The 20,293-nt window shown below is 52.2% G+C and overlaps 2 protein-coding genes across 6 annotated transcripts; one reads left to right on the top strand and one right to left on the bottom strand.

Annotated features, from left to right (window-relative positions):
- Positions 1-1,372: 1,372 nt before the first annotated feature.
- On the bottom strand, positions 1,373-15,573 carry LOC140626654 (cocaine esterase-like). 5 transcript variants are annotated; one of them, XM_072814407.1, is made up of 13 exons: positions 14,526-14,688; positions 8,740-8,944; positions 7,736-7,877; positions 6,991-7,124; positions 6,651-6,909; positions 6,295-6,393; positions 5,893-6,033; positions 5,670-5,750; positions 5,274-5,418; positions 4,724-4,861; positions 4,153-4,225; positions 3,490-3,692; positions 1,373-2,172 (listed from the first exon to the last, which is right to left on the bottom strand). In XM_072814407.1, exons 1-12 carry the CDS (start codon positions 14,599-14,601, stop codon positions 3,506-3,508), a joined length of 1,680 nt encoding a protein of 559 aa, XP_072670508.1. In that variant the 5' UTR covers positions 14,602-14,688; the 3' UTR covers positions 1,373-2,172; positions 3,490-3,505. The 5 variants fall into 5 exon arrangements, with proteins under 5 accessions (XP_072670508.1, XP_072670518.1, XP_072670528.1 ...); XM_072814417.1 differs by having other exon boundaries at positions 1,373-2,083; XM_072814427.1 differs by lacking the exon at positions 1,373-2,172 and adding an exon at positions 12,573-12,753 and having other exon boundaries at positions 3,161-3,692; positions 14,526-14,647.
- A 69-nt stretch (positions 15,574-15,642) lies between these two features.
- CIAO2B (cytosolic iron-sulfur assembly component 2B) lies at positions 15,643-17,576 on the top strand. Its single transcript, XM_072814451.1, has 5 exons — positions 15,643-15,835; positions 15,992-16,069; positions 16,320-16,445; positions 16,888-16,933; positions 17,354-17,576. The coding sequence occupies exons 1-5, from the start codon at positions 15,689-15,691 to the stop codon at positions 17,449-17,451; spliced, it is 495 nt and encodes a 164-aa protein (XP_072670552.1). The 5' UTR covers positions 15,643-15,688; the 3' UTR covers positions 17,452-17,576.
- The last annotated feature ends 2,717 nt before the right edge of the window (positions 17,577-20,293 follow it).

The following is a 20,293-nucleotide window of genomic DNA, read 5'->3' as shown; positions in this document are numbered from 1 at the left end:
TTCAATAAATGGTGCTGGGAAAATTGGACGCCACGTGCAGAAGAATGAAACTGGACCATTCTCTTACACCAGACACAAAGATAAACTCAAAATGGATGAAAGATCTAGACAAGAATCCATCAAACTCCTAGAGGAGAACACAGGCAACACCGTTTTTGAACTCAGCCACAGCAACTTCTTGCAAGATACATATATGAAGGCAAGGGAAACAAAAGCAAAAATGAATTATTGGGACTTCATCAAGATAAGAAGCTTCTGCCCAGCAAAAGAAACAGCCAACAAAACTACAAGACAACCTACAGAATGGGAGAAGATATTTGCAAATGACACATCAGATAAAGGGCTGGTATCCAAGATCTATAAAGAACTTATTGAACTCAACAGCAAAGAAACAAACAATCCAATCATGAAATGGGCAAAAGACATGAACAGAAATCTCACAGAGGAAGACATAGACATGGCCAACAAGCACGTGAGAAAATGCTCCACATCACTGGCCAGCGGGGAAATACAAATCAAAACCACCATGAGATACCAGCTCACACCAGTGAGAACCGTGAAAATTAACAGGACAGGAAACAACAAATGTTGGAGAGGATGCGGAGAAAGGGGAACCCTCTTGCACTGTTGGTGGGAATGTGAACTGGTGCAGCCACTCTGGAAAACTGTGTTAAAAACTGTGTTAAAAGAGTTAAAAATAGAGTTGCCCTATGCCCAGTAGCAATTGCACTGCTAGGGATTTACCCCAAAGATACAGATGCAGTGAAACGCCAGGACACCTGCACCCCGATGTTTATAGCAGCAACGTCCACAATAGCCAAGCTGTGGAAGGAGCCTCGGTGTCCATCGACAGATGATGGATAAAGAAGCTGTGGTCTATGTATACAGTGGAGTATTCCTCAGCCATTAGAAACGACCAATACCCACCATTTGCTTCACGTGGATGGAACTGGAGGGTATTATGCTGAGTGAAGTAAGTCAATCTGAGAAGGACAAACATTATATGGTCTCATTCATTTGGCGAATATAAAAAATAGTGAAAGGGAATAAAGGGGAAAGGAGAGAAAATGAGTGGAAAATATCAGTGAGGGAGACAGAACATGAAAGACTCCTAACTCTGCGAAACAAAGTAGGGGTGGTGGAAAGTGAAGTGGGCAGGGGTTGGGGTGACTGGGTGACGGGCACTGAGGGGGGCACTTGACGGGATGAGTACTGGGTGATATGCTATATGTTGGCAAATTGAACTCCAATAAAAAAAAATCTACAAAAAAAAAAATAAAGTCGAACAGGCACTTGCCACATAACCCAGCAATTCCACTCTCAGCCATTTTCCCCAAAGAAGTGAAAACATACATTTACACAAAGACCCGACTGAAAAGGTCACAGCAACTTTAATAAAAAGAGCCAAAAAAAAATCACTCGAATATCCATTAATCGGTGAATGAAAAAAAATGTAGCCTACCATCTATGGAATACTACTCTGCAATAAAAGGAACCTACCTGCTGAATCTTAGAAACATTATACTAAGTGACAGAGAGGAGTCATAAGTGATTCAATTTCTATTACATTCTAGAGAAGGCAAACTAGCAATAGAAAGCAATTCGGTGGTTGTGCAGTGCCAGGGTCAGGGCAGTGATTGATGGCAGGGGAGCATGAAGGAGCTCTTTGGACTAACAGAAGCATTCTAACACTTGATATGATGGTGGTCATATGTCTTATACATTTAGCCAAATTTGTGAAACTGTACACTTAAAGTGGGTGAATTTAATGCTATGTAAAGTATTCCAACATAAAGCTGTTAAAAAATAATAAGATGACTAAAAAAAACTGGTCCTGGGAGCTCACTTTTGAAAAGCATATTGTGCATCCACAGGACTGAAAAACATGCATGCTGTGGGTGCTCGATAAATGCTTACAGGATGCTGGAGAAGCGGTATGCACCAGTCAGCGGCCACAAAAGCCCCTTTGGTCTCCCTAGTTTTAGACGGCCCAGGCTTAAGGGTTATCCTCATCTGCCATCTGGTGGCTGCTCCCCATCCTTCAGACGGCCCTTTGGAGGATGTATGGTTGGGCTCGCAAGTCCTGGAGGGAAGGAAGCTTTCCTCCTTGGGAATCTAGTGCCTGGAGAGGGCAGGTTGGACAGACGTAGAGGCATAGCAGGGCTCTTAGGCCTACGAGAAGAAGCATATGGCCTCTTAGAGACATAGAAAAAGTGCTTTGGTGGAACACAGCACTCTGGAACACACGCAGAGTGAATACAATTTGGTATTTTTGCACACCGAGCTCAAACACTGTATAAGAGAGGGTTTCCTCAGGGGGCAGGGTGGGTAAGGTGATGGAAAAGTTTAGGGGAAGCAATGTGCTAAGCAGGAAAACAATGCCAACCTGGAGATGGCGGATGCTTGGCAGAGGGTGGGGAGATGGTTGGCAAGGAGAACCCCAAAAGTCAAGGGAAGACTTCCTTGGATGGAGAGCCCTTTGGAAGCCAGGGGACAAGAGTCTCTTTTTCTAGCCTTTCTGGCTCCTCAATCCACTTCTAGGAAACATCATATTGATTGACATCTGCCTGGATGCGCTACAATTGTGTAAAGTGGGAGCTCCCAGTGTCACAGAACCTCGGAGAATAAAGGCACGCTTCAAGAGGCAGGTGGCTGAGGGACCGACCCAGCTCTCTTGGCCACTGAACTGGCTCCGTCAGTGGAGCTCAGTCCTACTTCTTCCCCAAAATGGAGTCAGTCCCCTCTGTGAGACACAGGTAAGTGACTGGGTAGGTGTTCAAATGTCAGTGATAGATGACATTTAGTCTAGGAGACAAAGGTGGGGCCAGGGATTTCTACATTCTCAGTAGTTGGTGGCTTTGGTGGCCAAGATCTCGGAGCTCCTGGGATCCAGATTTCTACTGGCTCCTGACACATATGAGGGCATGGGAGACTTGAGAGCCAGGCATAGGTAGCATTTCCCAAAGCACCCTCCTTCAAGGGAGAGGAGAGGGAGGGTGGGGATGGAGAGAGGTGAGGAAGAGGGGATGGCACCCGAGGCTCAGCAGGGCATGAACTTCTACTGGGGCTTACCCACCCACAGCTTCATGGGGGGATTCACTGAGTGTGTCTAACATGAGAGGACCTATGGGGGGCTTGGCAACTAACATGCAGTAGGATCTTTTTTTCTTAAGATTTTATTTATTCTTGAGAGAGAGAGACAGAGGCAGAGACACAGGCAGAGGGAGAAGCAGGGTCCATGCAGGAGCCCCATGTGGGACCTGATCCGGGACTCCAGGATCACGCCCTGGGCTGAAGGCGGCGCTAAACCGCTGAGCCACCCGGGGACCCCAATGCAGTAGGTTCTTAATGAATGCTGGCTGGCTGGCTGGCTGGCAGAATGAATGAAAGACTGTGTGACTGAGGGAAAAGCCCCTGGCTCCTCAGTGGGTGGGGGGGCATATCCGGCAGACCCCACCTGCCCTCAAGCCCAGCCCCCTGGCCCCTCACCCCCAGACGCAGGGACCTACAGCTCTGTGTGCTTCTTCTCCGCCTGCATCAGCTCCTGCATCTTCTGGGGTAGGGTCTTCATCCAGAACTGAAGCCTGTGAGACTTCAGGGCCCGACTCACTGCAGGCTGCGTGTTCAGCTGCAGGTACTGCTCTTCCTGGTCGAACACAGGCCAGAGGGGCAGATCCTTGCCATTAGGGTTCCTGTAGACATGCCACCCCGGCAGGGCAGGCAGAGAGGCGCTCTGAGCCCTGTGGAGCCCAGACCTGGTGCCCCACCTGGGGCCGGGCAAGGGCGCCCGACAGGCCAGGTGGGCTGGGGGAACGACAGGGGTGGGGGTATTTCTAGATTTAGGAAAGAAACTGCCTCCCACCAGAGTGTTACCAGGGAGCAGGGCAACCTGGACTGTGTTCTCCTTTATGGTCAGAGGGAGGCTCTGTGGGTAACATAACATTATCACCCTCTTCCAGGTTACCTGGAGATGGACAGAGCATCTAGCACCCACAAGACCCCTCCTTGTCTGTGTGGGACCTGGAGCTGGGAAGGAGCCACCATGCATTTAAGGGTTCAAGTACACTGAGGAGGTCACAACAGTGAAGGGAGGTCCTGAATGGGTTCAAGCTCCCCCACCCCTAGAGGTTGAGGTGGGGTGCGACATCTCACCCATTTCGAGCAAAGTTAGCCCAGTACTTCATGATCTTCCTGCTCAACAGCTTTTCTTCCTCAGTGACTTTAACTACAGAAAACAAGAGGACAAGGATCCAGGTGAGGGCCAAGCCCAGTTCAGCACATGGGTCAGCCCCCACTATGCTCACCAGCCCTTGTGTAACTTTTCCCTGGGTCCTTCCTGGCAGGCTCTCTGCCCACTCCCCTCCAGCCCTGGGGCACCAGGCCCTCTCCTCACCCCAACGAGGCCCATTCCTGATCTAGAAGGCTCCCTTCTTCCTTCTGGCACTGGAAAGCCACTTGAGAAACAAATATGCCTTCTGAACACCCTGGGGAGAGGTGGGGGGAGCCCAGGCACCAGTCTGAAGTCTTCGACTCTGATTCTAGCTCAGCCTCTCTAGCTCAGCCTCTCCAGCTGTGAGATCTTGGGCACCTGATCCCATCCTCTCTCTGAGCCTCAGTTTGCTCATCTGTACAGGGAGGGCAATCACCCTCACTCAGGGACCCAGCCAAGGCCCACATTCTGGGAATGAGGAGTCTCTGAGAGACCCCGCCCAGGGACACTCACCATAGCCTCTCCAGGAGATGGTTCCAAAGACAAAGAGTAACTCGTCACCATGGTCTGCCCTCACGTGGGGCGGCTTGATGTCCTTGAAGAAGCTGGGCTGATGTTGGAACTCATAGAAGTAGACAGGGGCATGAGAACCTAGGGGGTGGGATGTGCAGGCCGTGACATGGTGGTCCCTTACCTGGGGCTCTTCTACATCACCCACAGTGGCAAGATAGCTAGGTCCAAAGCTGGTTGGAATCTGAACAATGGGATGAGGGAGCCCTTGGCTGGAGCAAGAGCAATGAGAAGGACCTGGGTTCAAATAGTGACCTCGGAACTTCCTAGCTGTGTGGTTTTGAGCAAGTCACTGAAGGCTCTCATCTGTAAAATCGGGGAAAATGCCTGTCTCTTAGACCAGCTGTGAGCATTTACTGAGATGACAGACATCAAGTGCTTGCCACCTAGGGGCCCAAAAAACAGACGTGGGTTGGGACCTGGTCAACCAATGGGGACATACACCTCTGAGCTGCACCCTTGCTGCTCTGGCCTTAGTTATAGATACACTCACGCTGAAAATTGGCTACTTGGAGTGCTGGGATCACGAAGATGGTGTCCTCCATCATCTCATGGAACTGGGCTTTGATGGTCTGTGGATCCGCGCTGTCCTCTATGTACTCCTCTATCAACAGGTCACCAGCCTCAGGAGGCAATGCCTACCCCCAGATTGATCAGAAATAGTCAGATTAGGCAGGTTGGCAGCAGCAGGGAGGCAGCAGGGTCAGGTTTGGGGAGATGGATCCTGGGAAGGTATAGGAATGGGAGAAAGAGGGTGAGCTCTGGGGATGACTCCAGCCTTTGCTCATGGGGACTAATACATGGACAAGATATCTTGGGGATGCATTTCCCCTGCCTCTGGACAGGAGAGGAGTCCCTCTCCATTGAGGCAGGACCCCAGAAGCCTCACCACCAATGATGACATTTGCTGTAGAGTAGCTTTCACCATCTCTTTGTCCATTTCCTTCTTGGGGTCAGAGATGTTCAGGGTCTGGATAGCAGGGGAAACTCAAGTTGAGGACAGAATGGTCCTAGAGCTATGAAGCCCTGAGCCCTGCCACCCTCTCCCACCTCCCCACCCCCACCCCCCGACCCCCGCCCAGGGGCCTGGCACCTGGGAGCTTGGGCCTCACCAAGGGGAGGAGCCAACCGAACTCATTGTTGTTGACACCAATGATGCTGGGGACAGGTTGAAAGTCAGCAAAGGCCAGCAGCTCCTGGGGGTGCCTGGGCAGGAAGGTCCCATCCACCACAGCAGGGAAGAACTTGAAGTGCTGAGAGGACCCACAAGGTGAGGTCCCAGACATTTTCTGATGCCCTGAGTCCCATTCATCCCTTCCCAGCTCCTCCAGGGTGCTCACGCCCCCTCCCCAAGAGGTCTTGCAGCTGGCTTAGCATGCCCTAGCCTCAACTTCCCACCCAGGGCTGTGAGGACTAAGGCGTGGAGATGGAGTAACTTGCCCAGAGAATGTAAAGGACATGCTCCCCACACCTATTGCTCCCCTTCCTCCATACGCGCGTCCATTCAGCCCCACCTTGCTGATGGCCAGAATCTCCTCCTCGCTCTTGCTTCTCAGGCAGCCCACCAGGGCCTCTGAGTCAACTTGGCCACACCCAGACAGCTTGGCCACCCTCTGTAAAGAGATAAGGCAAGGGCTGGCTCATCCTTCCAGACGGGGGAGACGGATTGCCTAAGGTCTCGGCAGGTACTCCCCAAATTTCACAAGGTATTACGTGTGAACTCGGAGGCCTCAGCCAAGGGGCCAGCCCACCTGGCTAGACAGTCCTGCCCATGCTGGGGCCCCTGGTTATGCTCATTTAACAGAGTGATGGAGGCCGAGACGTAAGAGCTGAGGCAGGACTCTGGCTTCTCACAGGAGGGGATGCTTACCGTGGTGACCTCATCAGAGGAGCTGACAGTGAGGCCGGGCAACAGGGCCACACCACTCTCCATGATGGCACGATGGAAGAGTCCTTGGGACATGGGGGACACAACATGTAAGGACACGCTTATGCCACCTGCGGACCCCCCAAAAATGGTGACACAGCCAGGGTCTCCTCCAAAATAGGCAATATTTTGCTGGATCCAGCGTAGCGCGGCCACTTGATCCAGGTAGCCCCAATTGCCAGTTGCATGCTTGTCTCCAGTGCTGTGGGGTGGCAAGGACAGGGATCATGGGGCTGTCCTGGCTTCACTCGGTTGACATTGCCCTGCCCAGCCCCAGTCTCACCTGAAGAAGCCCAGCACACCCAGGCGGTACTGGATAATGACAACCACCAAGTCCTCAAAGGCTACCAGTGCGGAGCCATCATACATGGAAGCCATGCCTATCATAAGCGAACCACCGTGGATCCACACCGACACCTTGGGAAATTGAGGCACAGACACCATGTGGCTACCACCCAGCCAACACCCTACTGGGGCTGCTACCTGGACTATCCACCATTTTGGCTCTGTCTGCCTAACCACATAGATCAAACTCAGGCAGGACAGGTGACCTTCTTCATGACCTGGATGAAGGTGACCCAATTTCTATCAGGAAAACCAGGCCTCCCACACTTTGGGTCCTACCGTATATACCAAAGTCTGGCTCCATTTCTCCTGGAACTCTCTGAGGTGGAAAGAAAAGGGGTGTCTCCTTGATCATCCCATATGTACCTTAATTAAGTTTCTCCATTCTCACTGGCCAACAGATACCCCTAGGAGTGGGTGTCTTGAGCATGAGTTGGTTTGGTGAGTCTTGGGTCCATCCCAGGGCCACAGCTTCCGACCTCTAGGAGCAGTCAGGGTTCCATGACCCCATGCCCCAAGATCAGCCACTCACGTTGGATAAGGAGCACTTTCTTGGACTCAATAGTGAGAGGCTTCTCAACAGGATCCGCACTGCAGGGGGCCCAGGCTGACCTTGTCCTTTCTAGTCTTTCTGTAGAAGAAATGTGCTCCCACAACCCAGCCAGACGGGTCCTAGTACTCACAGGCAGATTGGAGCCTTCACTGGCATGGGCAGGTGTATAGATGCTAAGGTATAAGCAGTCCTCGGACATGGAGGTGAGAGGCAGGGTCATATTCAGCAATTTCAGAGCCACTGCATTTGCAGTAGTGATGTTCTGCACACACCTAGTGGGGCCGTACCATGGTCAAACCCAGATCCTGGACCCAGATTAGCTCCCCACCACCCTCAGTCTCATTTCCCCGAGACCATGCTCACACATGGGTCTTTCCCTAAAAACCCTCTGCGCCAAGTCACAGGCCCCCAGCTCTGGGGAGGCTGGGATGGAGCCCAGTCTTCCAGGAAGGCCTCAAGGTTATAAGACCTTGGATACCAATCCTCCCGAGGCTGGGAAATCTTGACTCTTGGGGTTTCTGGGAGAGGTATGGGTTGCATGTGTTGACATTCACCACTGTATTCCTGTACCCGGACAGGCCTGAACAGGAGAATGGCCCACATGCATGGGCTGCCCAAATGAATGGATATTAATTTCTCATGAGAAGGACAGTAGAATATCCCTCATCTCAAGTCACGTTCTCAGGGAACCTCATCTCTCCCACAGAGTTGCCAGTTGCAAGAACATACACATGCCCTTTGGCCAATGGCAGCTGGCCCTGTTACTGGCCCAATAGGTGAACACAGTGGGGGGTCCTCTACTCCTCAATATCTACAGTATCTGCTGCTGGAGTCAGGGGCTCCTACAGGGTTCATGGATCCAACCAAGCCTCCCCTGGTGGCAGGGAACCACTTGATACAACTAGAATCCACGCAGATGTGTAACTCTGCTTTAAGTTCCAGGCCATGAACCTAGGCAAGTTGCTTTACCCTTCCAAGCCTCTGCATGCTCCTGGGAAAGATATAGGTGGTGATCCACCAAACTCAGAGGGGAGACTGGCTGTGGGAGTTTAGATGAAATGACAACTGCAGCCTGGCCCAGAGCTCAGAGTACCCTCCACCCCAGGGACTGGAGTTCCTAGACTCCCTGCTTACATGGCTGGGTGGGAGGTCCCATCTTTTACACCACTCCAAGGCTCAGGGGGCTCAGGGGGTGCAAATCGTAGTGGCCCTAGAGGCGGCTTGGCAAAAGGAATTCCCAGGAAGGTGTGGACTCCCACATCGGTGCCTTCCACATGGACGAGGCTCCCTCGCACCTGCCCTGTGTGTGTGGTCCGGATGGGGCTAGCAGAGTCCTGGCCTGTGAGCAGAGAATCAGACATCAGGGTTGAGCCTACCAATCAGCCACCCTCCCAGGCTGTTGATGCTGCCAGCTCCTTCCTGTCCTCAGTTCAAGGGACTCTGATCTACAAACACTTGCTTTACAAATTCCCTGCCCTGCCTTTAACTCAGTGTGTCCACCCTCTCCCCACTCCTGCCCACTCCCTCAACTCTTTTCCCTGGGTCTGGCCCCAGCCTTCTCCACTACACTCAGTGAGGCTCTCTGGGACCTGGCACCATAGTTTGGCCCCAGGAACTTCAAACAAATGGTTAAATAAGCTTGAAGGGGTGAGAGCGTCCTTTCTGCTGACTGTGTGGGTCAGATGAGACAGTAAGGCGAACTGTGGGAATCGGGCAGTCGAGGCTCCTGTCCTTAGGGATCTCATGCTCTAGGTGGCAAGAAATGACACCAAGAAAGCATCTTTCAAACAAAGAGTGATGATGTGGTGAGGAGGGTTACAAAAATGAGGCATCACTGTAACTAGAAAGAAGCACCACCTGCCCTACTATGGGGAAAAGGGAAGGAGAAAGTGATTGAAAATCATCTAACAGAAAGAGCCCAGGTGATATTCTTAACACAAAGAATTTCCTTTCTTTAAAAAAAAAATTACTTACTTATTTGACAGTGTGAGAGCACAAGCAGGGGGAGCAGCAGAGGGAGAGGGAGAAGCAGGCTCTCCACTGAGCAGGGAGCCCGATGTGGGGCTTGATCCCAGGAATCCCTGGGATCGTGACCTGCGCTGAAGGCAGACGCTTCACTGGCCAAGCCACCCAGGTGCCCCACACAAAGAATTTCTACAAATGAATAAGACATGTGCCAGCTGTGCATATTTGGTGAAAGACTATGAAATGGTGAGGGAACATGTTCAGACAGAGTAAGGAATACAAATAAATGACTTGTACACAAAGGAAGAAATGTTCACCTCAGTCATGCTATGCTAAGAGAAATGCTCATTGAGATCTGTGATGTCAACAACTAACTTTGCCACAAAAGCAAGACAGATGATGTATGTTTTCTGTTGGGAGTTCATAGCCCCATATGAAGTAGTCTTGCCCCAAAACATAATGAAGCGGAACCTAAAATTGAAATCTGATCAAGCCTCTAGAATATAAATATATGAATATAAGTTTACAGGCATCCTGGGAGAAACAGTTAAAAGACACCAGGTGGATGTAATCAGCAAAGCCTAAATTCTGAGATCCTCTCCACAACAACTAAACTGGTTTCTTCTACATAAAAACAAAATTGCAAGGAAAATAAAAGAGGGGCAATGGAAGGCTGAAGGCTAAAAGAGATACATTAAAAAGACTGACAATAACAAATGTTGGTAAGGACGTAGGAAAACTGGAACCATCACAGATTGCTGGTGAGAAGGCAAAGTGGTGCAGGTGCTTTGGAAAGCAATCGGGAAGTTCTTCAAAAAGTTAAACACAGAGTTAGCATATGACCCAGCAATTCTACTTCTAGGTATAAACCCAAGAGAACTGAAAACATACATCCCCACAAGAACCTGCACGTGAGTGCTCATAGTCTAAAAGTGGCAACAATCCAAATTTATAATAGCCAAAAAGTGGGAACAATCCAAAATGTCCATCAACTGAAAAATGGATCAATAGAATGTATCACATCTACACAATGGAATATCGCTCAGTAATACAGAGAAAAAAATACTGGACATGCTACAACGTGGGTGAACCTTGAAAACCTATGCTCAGTGAAATAAGTCCATCACAAAGGATCACATATTAAATGATTTCATTTATATGAAATGCCCAGAATTGGCATATCCATAGACATAAAGCATATTGGTGGTTACCTAGGGCTCAAGTTGGGGGGAACAGAGGAATCAATGTGGTGAACTCTGTGTATAAACTAAAAGCCATTGAATTGTACACTTTAAATGGGTGAATGGGAAAAAAATGGGTGAATGATATGCTATGTGGATTGTATTTCAAAGCTGTTCTAAGAAAAGAAACACATTTACCAGTTTTCAAAGTATGGACCTTATTTGAATCCTGATTAAAAAAAAAAAAAAAAAAAGCCTGCAGGGCACCTGGGTGGTTCAGTCAGTTAAGCATCTGCTTTCATGTCAGGTCATGATCTCAGGGTCCTGGGATCAAGCAGCTCTGCATCGAGCCCTCCATCATGCTCCCTGCTCAGTGGGGAGTCTGCTTCTCCCTCTCCAATTCCTCCCTGCTTGTGATCTCTCTCTCATGCTCTCTCTCTAATAAAAAACAAAACCCTGTAAATATCACTTATGAGATCAGACAAAATAAGAACATTTGGCTAGATATTTGATTGCATTAAGAAATCATGATAGGTTTTGTTTTTTTTTTTTAAGATTTCATTTATTTATTCTGAGAGACAGAGAGACATAGAGAGGCAGAGACACAGGCAGAGGGAGAAGCAGGCTCTATGCAGGGAGCCCGACGTGGGACTCGATCCCAGGTCTCCAGGGTCACGCCCTGGGCTGAAGGGGCACTAAACCACTGAGCCACCCAGGCTGCCCCCATGATATTGTTATATATATATAATAGGCCTTTAATAGGCCATTAAAACTCTACAGATGATATCATGTGTGAGATTTGCTTCAAATAATGGTTCAAAGGAGACAAAACTAGGTTGCTCAGGTCTTGATAATCGTTGAAGGTAGATCATGGATTTAGTGGGTGTGTTATATTACTCTACTATAGACTGGAAACCCTTTGGTGCTGTGTGACCGCAGGCAGCCCCAACCCTCTCTATCCCTCCAGGTGGTGCAGGAAGGTAAGCAGTCAGGCTCTTGGTTCCCCTGGTGTCATCTCCACTGTCTCCTGCCTGCCTGGAGCTTTCCTACTGCAGGTTTAGGTTCTTCTGCAGAATTTGGCCAATCTGAGCCTGGTTCCATAATAAATTTTATTTGTAAAATAAAACAAAACAACAGCCTCAAGGATCTATACTACCTCCAGATCAGAGACAATACAGGATGAGGAACTTTGAAGGTAGACCCAGAAAGCGAGTCCTGAAAGCAAGGAGGAGCTTTCAGGATGGGCAGTCATGCCTCCCTGCATTTCCTCATGCGGTTCCCTTCACCTAGAACAAAGGCCGTTCCTTCTTTTTCTTTCTTTTCTTCTTTTTCTTTTTTTTTTTTAAAGGCTTTTATTTTTTTATTTATGATAGTCGCAGAGAGAGAGAGAGAGGGGGCGGAGACACAGGCAGAGGGAGAAGCAGGCTCCATGCACCGGGAGCCCGACGTGGGATTCGATCCCGGGTCTCCAGGATCGCGCCCTGGGCCAAAGGCAGGCGCCAAACCGCTGTGCCACCCAGGGATCCCCTTTCTTTCTTTCTTTCTTTCTTTCTTTCTTTCTTTCTTTCTTTCTTTCTTTCTTTCTTTCTTTTTTCTTTCTTCCTTCCTTCCTTCCTTCCTTCCTTCCTTTCTTTCTTTCTTTCTTTCTTTCTTTCTTTCTTTCTTTCTTTCTTTCTTTCTTTCTTTCTTTCTTTCTTTTTTCTTTCCTTATTCATGAGTGGCACAGAAAGAGAGAGAGAGGTAAAGACACAGGCAGAGGGAGAAGCAGGCCCCATGCAGGGAGCCCGATGTAGGATCCAAACCAGGACCCCAGGATCATACCTTAAGGTGAAGGCAGACACCCAACTGCTGAGCCACCCAGGTGTCCTGGTCCTGGTTGTTCCCATTTCTACATCTGTGGGGATCCTGATAGGGCACCACCTCACGGAAGCTCTCCCGGGTTCCACCATCACAGCTTACTGCTCCCAGTCTCCAGCCCCCGAACACCCCACGGGGCCTGTGACTATAAGGACAGTGAACACAGTCACTCCGGTTTTGAGGAGAGGGCTGTGGGTATTGTGGAGGGGCTGCCGAAGTCTCTCGACCCCCTTCTGAGGAAGCCCAAGGGGGGCCGGGCAGAGGGGAAGCGGCCATGCCGGTGCCTGCCTGTCTCCGGGTTTTGCATGTTCAGTCCCACTCCCCTGCCAGACCCACTTTTTCCTTCCCAGCTCGCCCACCGATTTCCCTGCTTAGATCACCTGTCAGATCCACATCAATCAACATGCTTGTGGATAAGGCCAGAGTCAACAGCCACTCACAAGTTCCACTGAGGACAACTGAGCAATGTCTTTCCAAGTCACAGGCCTACCCCTCTCCCCAGTAACTTGTGGTCTACACACAGTTCCTTGCCGGGTGGGCTATCTGTCCACGTAACTCACTGTGGCCACTGGCCCCCACTGCCTGAAGGTTGTTATAGCAAAGGATGCAACCTGTTGAAATGTCCTTGAGTAGAGGGCAGTTACATCAAGGATGCTTCCTCCTTGAAGAGAAACCCTTCATGAAACAGGATGAGGAAGCTCTACCATGTGAGGAGGTCATTCCTGTGTCAGGAAGTGGAAAAGCCGTGTGCCAGAAAAGGAGGGAGTTTGTGACCATTTAGGTGAAAACCAAACCAAAGATGAATGAACACATCCATTCTTGGGCAAACTCCTGAGTGGTGTGTAGAAGGCCCTGGGGATCCTAAGGGTACCTATGAAGAAGCCAGGATGGGATGGGACAGGAGAGGGTCAGACATATCACCTGCATCCTCTCTTATTATAGTTTCTCTATTTTTTCTTTTTGAATGTGGGGGCAATCCAAATATTAACATTTTTTTCAAGGGAAGTATCAGCAAGGCCTAGCAAATCATCCCGCTGAAAGGTTTCCGTGACCTCTGAGAGCCTGGTGAACAGCTGGTAAGAGCAGAGGCCCCTGGGGGTGGGCCAAGCCCAAGGGATTAATATGGATGTCTCTAGGGCAGCAAGGAGGCCTGGGAAGCAAGGAGGATAGCTGGGTCTCACAGGTAGAGCCATTTGGGGTGAGAGGATCACTGGTAAGAGGGGGTGCAGGAGCTGTGCAGGCCGCAGGCATAGTGTCAGCACAGCCTCAGCTACTGATCATAGCCAGCAGAATCCAATCCAAAGTTGACACAAAGTGCAATCATCTTTGCCCTGGAGGCCAAAAGGTGCCCTTGGCCCAGTTGGGTACATGGGGCTTACGGGGGGGGGGGGGGGGGGGTATGATAGACATACAGGGGTGGGGGCTGGCACAGCTGGATTCCCCGGAAGCCAGTAATCTTGACCCGGGACCCTTTGGAGGGGCGCTCAGCAGATGCCAGGACGTCCCTCTGGCCAAGGGGGCAACACTTAAAGCCAAACCTCGGCAGGAAGATAATTACTAGTCATTTTTCACAGGCAGCACCAGCTCCACCACAAACAGTAAGAAGGAAATATCCTGAGTTGTGCCCCCCGCTCCCACTGCCTCAAGGCACTGCTCAGAGCTCCGGCCTCCCTCACCCCTCCATACTGTGTGACCTCTGCTGCCCCGACTCTCTCTGCACCTCGGGGGGCCCACCCAGGGGTTTCCAAGCATTGGGGCAGGTGCAAGCACGTTTGTCAGCACCGCGGTTTTCCGCCGCCCCCTCCCTAGGGTCCCCCCCTCCGCCCCGGCCCCAGGGCCTTCCCTCCCGCAGCCTCAGGTCCCGCGGCTGCAGAATCTGGCAAGTCCGACCCGGCCTTGCCCCCCAGGGAGCCTCACCCCGGCCCAGGACTAGGGGAAGCAGGAGCCCACAGACCACGGCGCTCAGCCGCGCGCGAAACCCGTCCAGCCGCATCGCGGGGCGCACTCCGTTCACCCGGACTGTCCCCAGGCCCCACCGGCCGCAGCTCCGGGAGTGTTCGGAGTTTGGACCGGGCTGGGAGTGGGCGGGGCGGGCGGGGGCCCGAGCGGGGGGCCGAGCGGGGCGAGAGGCCGCAGGCGGAACCGAGGCCGGCAGGCGCCAGGCGGCTTCCCCGGGCCCGGCGCCCCTTGGGCTTCCCAGAAGGGGGCGAGGGCCTTCGGCAGCCCCCCACAACGCCCGCAGCCCCCGCCTCAACCGGAGCGACTGTGCTCCCTGCCCTTGGAGTCCCAGGCCCCGTGGGGTGGCCGGGCGCTGGGGAGGGGCGCTGGGCGCTGTGGTGCTGGAACCCGGGAGCGCTCCCGGGAGGAGGTGCCCCACCGGCCCCCACAGATGGAGGAACGGGAACGGCCTTTGTTCCCCGTGAAGGGAGCCGCGTGGGGAGGTGCAGGGCGGGGTGACTGTCCATCCAGAAGGCTCCTCCCGGCTTCTGGGTCCACCTCAAGGTCCCTCGGCCCTGCGCCCCCTAATCTGAGGGTCTCCGTGGGGCTCCTCCCTCGTCACGGCTGCCTTCTGAAGTGCACTCATGGGTTCAGGACAGCGGAGCCCAGTCCCGCGGCTCCCTCCGCACCCCCGCAAAGGTGGAGCTCACGGCACGCATCCGGCTGACACGGAGGGACGGGGGGGGGGGGGGGAACGCCAGGAGGCTCCGAAGCGCAATAAACGGCGCCGGGAGCACCTGCCCGGGGCCCCAGCCCGCCCGCCGGCGGACTTCGCGGAGGAGGCGGTGCCCGGGGACACGCTCTTTACGCCCCCGAGAGCCAGCCGCGGCCTCCGCAGCTCCGCCGCCCCAAGGGCTCGGACGGCCCCGCACGGCTGGGGGGCCTCTCTGTGAACGCGCGCTCTGCGTCTCCCCGGGTTAGCGAGCGGAGGGCACCGCGGCCGCCGCTCCCCGCGGAGCCCGGGCCCAGCGCGGCCCGCGCAGCATGTCCCTGCCGCGACCCCGTCGCCCCGCCCCGCCCCCTTCCCGTCCCCCGGAAGTGCTCCGGCTACAGCGGAAGTGCACGGCCGCAGCGGCTTCGCCATGGTGGGCGGCGGCGGCGGGGTCGGGGCCGGCCTCCTGGAGAACGCCAACCCTCTCATCTACGAACGCTCCGGGGAGCGGCCGGTGACCGCGGGCGAGGAGGACGAGCAGGTTCCAGACAGCATCGACGCGCGCGAGATCTTCGATATCCGCCGCTGCCGCGCGGGCGGGCTCGCGGGGGCCTGGGAGGGGGCTGAAGCGACGCCGTCCGCTAGGTGGTGGAGTGTAGCAGCCCCGGGCTGTCCCGGCGGAGGGTTCTGAGTGGGCCAGGGCACAGAGTCCCTTTTCCTTCACTTGCCACATCTGATTCGCTCCATCAATGACCCGGAGCATCCACTGACACTGGAAGAATTGAACGTAGTAGAGCAAGTCCGGGTTCAGGTGAGTCACTCACAGCGTCCGAGGGGGCGGGTGGTCCGGGAGAGTCAGGAAAGCTCATCTGCACCAGGAGCCTGGCGTTCTTTCAGCTCAGGGACTCGTCAGGGAATCCTCGGAAGGGGAGGAGGGAGGGATTGCTGTGCCCATTTTATGGACAGGGAAACTGAGGCCCATAGAGGCTAGACGATTTGCCCGAAGCAACGTACTAAGAAGAAGGGAGTGCCTTCTCACGAGATGTCGTTCTCCCAACCAGGTGAGCGACCCCGAGAGCACGGTGGCCGTCGCCTTCACACCCACCATTCCACACTGCAGCATGGCCACCCTTATTGGCCTGTCCATCAAAGTCAAACTTCTTCGATCCCTTCCCCAGCGTTTCAAGGTAAATTGGAACTGAGCCCCAGGGGTAGGACAGGGGTGAGCTTCTGCTACGGAGGAAGACATGGACATCACAGCGAGACCTGCAAGGATCCCAGCTGGCAGTGATGAAACTGGGAGGAGCCCTTCCAACTGAATGGGACAAGTATAAAGGCCTGAAGTGGAAAGTGCAGAAGCGTAGTGAGTGTGGCAGGAAAGGGAGTAGAAAGCTGTATATAGATTTGGAGCCGTGATGGGGCACAGGCAGGCCTTTATGTCAGCGGTAGTCAGCCAGTTCTTTGGATAGAGATGGAGTGGCTGTGAGTGGGGTTGGGGCATAATGGACGGTCCAGAGTCCACAGTCACAATGAGGAGGAAGGATCAGTGGACGGTGGTGAGTGGGGGAAAGGGGGCGAGGGGGTAGACAGGTAATAAGTGCTCAGACCCCACCTATCTCCCCCTCCCAGATGGATGTGCACATTACACCAGGGACCCATGCCTCGGAGCATGCAGGTAAGTGTGGGCTGATGTTGAGGCATTGGCCCTGAGGTTTCCCCCTTGCCATGGTGGTTTGTAGGGCAAGATGGAAGGAGAGGAGCTGAGTGCATGACTCCTCAGTGGAGTGAAGCCAGCTTAAGTCTCCTGTGCTTACCGTGTTCTTCCATTCCTGCCCTCTCCCTTTCCTAAGTACACAGGACCAGGGTCCTTGATGGTACAGGGGGCAGCAGACACGAGGAGCTGGGTGGGAGGGATCATTGTGGGCTCAGGTGGCTTGGGTAGCTTGGTCAAGTCCTGGGGTCCTGGAAATGAGGTGACAGGAGATTAGAATGAGTGCATATCTATATACACACAAGGGTTAGACATGGGGCTGGCTGGCAGGCTGTCCAGAGTCTAGCTTTGATCTTCCTTCTCTATTCCTTCCTTCTCATCCAGTGAATAAGCAGCTTGCGGATAAGGAACGGGTGGCAGCCGCCCTAGAGAATACCCACCTGCTGGAGGTTGTGAACCAGTGCCTGTCAGCCCGCTCCTGAGCCTGGCTTTTTGCCCCCCCCCCCCCCCCCCGTCACACCCAGGGCCCATGGCCTTGTTTTCTTGAATCACTGACAATGAGGAACTAACATTTTGCATTTTGTAATAAACTCTTAATTTATACTCATTTCCCAGTGTGTCTCAGAATCTTTCATTTTGGGTCATTCCGCGTTTGGGAGGAGATGGTGATCATGAGTGCAAATTCCTATACGGGTTGGGTCAATGAGATGTAGTGCGTTTTTAAAATTTCTCCCAGTGGTGTCATTAAGAAAAGTTGCAAGCATACAAAAAAATTGAAAGATTAGTGTAGTGAACACTCCTGTATACCCATCATCTGTATTCAAATTGTTAACATGTTGCAGCATTGGCCTTATTTGTCTATGCATAATATAAATATATTTGAGAGTAAACTGCACACACATGACCCTTCACTTTCTAAGTATTTCATCCTGGTCTTATAAGAGTAAGCCTGTGTAACCACAGTGCTATTATCTGGCCAAGAATGGAAAAATTCCCTAATACCATCTAATGTCCAATCATTTATAATAAATTTCCACAAGATGCCATTTAGAGTTGTTTTTTATTTTTTTAAATATTTTATTTATTTATTCATGAGAGACAGAGAGAGAGGCAGGCTCCATGCAGGGAACCCGACATGGGACTCTATACCCTGGGCTGAAGGTGGCGCTAAAGCGCAGAGCCACCTGGGCTGCCTGAGTTGTTTTTTAATCAGGCTTTGGGGCGCCTGGGTGGTTTAGTTGGTTAAGTGTCTGACTCTTGATCTCAGATCAGGTCTTGATCTCAGGGTTGTGAGTTTGAGCCCCACATTGGGCTCCATGCTTAAAAAAAAAAAAAAATCAGGCTCCAGTGAAGCTTTATGCATTGCATTAGTATCTCTTTATCCTCTTCTAGAACTATCCCCACTCCCCATCTTTTGATTTTTCTTGACATTGACTTTTTTTTTGCACGGATTTTATTCACTTACTAATGAGAGATCGAGAGAGAGGCAAAGGGAGAAGCAGGCTCAACTCAGGACTCAATCCCAGGACCCCCGGATCACTACCTGAGCTGAAGGCAGGTGCTTAACCGACTGAGCCGCCCAGGTGCCTGACATGGACTTTTTTGAAAGTCAGATGAATTGTCCTGAAGAAGCCCTGCAATCTGATTTGCTTCTTTGTCTGCTATGTTTCCTATAAACTAGAAGTTGATTGAGTTCAGGTTTGAGTTGATTAATGAGAACCTTACCCAAGAGTTTCGTATGTATCCTCTAGCATCCGCCAGCAGCTGTGTGATGCCTGCTTCTCACTGTTGATGCTTGATCTGGTCCCCTGGTCAGGGCAGTGATAGCAGATTTCTCTGCTGAAAGGACCCTGAAGCACCTTCTCCAGCAACATCCCCAGAGATGTATGTCACTTCGGGTGCTGAGGTCTGGGCCCTCTGCCTCTCCCACTGTTCCCAGAGCACAGTTGGTCACTAGCATGGACCATGGGGCTTGGATCTGGGATCAGCCAGTTAGGAACTACAATGCCGTGATTCCCTGCCTCTGTTTCTTTCTCTGAGGATAAACAAGGATATTAAGTCTGCTCTGGCCACTTCATCCCAGTGAAGGCCAGATGTGATTGTGGGCAGAGACTTCCAGAGGCTCTTTGCAGATCTGTGGAGGGTTGGCTGACACCAAGTCTATCCTGAGAGGGCACTGGCTGAGGGCTTTGCATATACTACCTAATCGTTCAATCCTCCATCCAGCCTTGCGTGGCAGTTGCTACCCTTTATTTTCCCTATTTCACAGATGAGGAACCGAGCCTCCGAAATTAAATCAGTCCCAAGACCTCCAGCCAGGGAGTAAAGAGGAACCTAAGCAGGTTGGCCCATACTCCTCAGATGGCAGGGGGCGCTGTTGCCTGGACGGAAGAACCTAGCTTCCCCCCTCCCCCCCACAGCCACCAGCCCCCAGTTCCAGGAACGAGGGGCTTCACCACCCAGTGACCAAGATCTGGCGGCCCCTGACTTAGGGAGATGAAGTTATCAGCCCATGTTGCCCAGTTTCTTCATATGTAACGTGGGCATAGTTGTGACACTCACTTTGGGACTGCTCTGTGGAGATTTAAAGTGGATCCCGACCCATTCCAGGTGATCTTCCAGGCACTTTACCCACTTCCCATAGATGTTCATGTTCCAGAAAGGCAAGATGACTAGCCAGGGCCACTCAGGCCCAGGGAGCATTCCCAGCCCCCTGTATCCAGCTGTGGGCTTCCCCATGTGTGTACCTCTGCACTGACAACCCCAATCTGTCTAAGGTGTCTGTGGTGTCTGTGTTCAGCTGGGGGTAGGGGGTCATGGGGGAGGTAGGTGTCACTGAGTCATTCAGCTGGCCCTCCTGGCAGCCAGGCCATGGTGGGCAAGGGATATGAAGCTGCTTGTGTCACAGCTGGTGTATCAGATAGTCCCCTTGTCAGTATTGACTCATCTGTGCGTGGCTCCTGGCTGTCTGCAGGGACACCATCTGTGAATCTGGGCTAGTGCCCAGGGTACTTTCTGGAACTCCAGCTGTTATACATGGGTATGAGATAGGGGTGAGGTTTGAGGTCTCTGAAGCCCTCTGTCAGGTGTGTCTGGATCTGCTATTTCTGGCCTGTGACTTCTCAGGCTTTGGTTACCATGTCTACAAAATGGGAACAACAAATCATAGCTGGTGAAGTTGACCCAGGGATTAGATGACATGTATGAACATGCCCAGCTGTGTTGTGCCCACAGCACAAGGGCCTGATACACAAAAGGTACTAAGTCCAGGTCAGTGAGATGAATAAGTGAATTGAGCCTTTTTATTTATTTTTATTTCTTCCT

Source organism: Canis lupus, chromosome 3 (assembly GCF_048164855.1).
Source record: "Canis lupus baileyi chromosome 3, mCanLup2.hap1, whole genome shotgun sequence".
NCBI lineage: Eukaryota > Metazoa > Chordata > Mammalia > Carnivora > Canidae > Canis > Canis lupus.
Note: the sequence above shows the minus strand (reverse complement) of the source record. Positions and strands in the feature narration are given on the sequence as shown.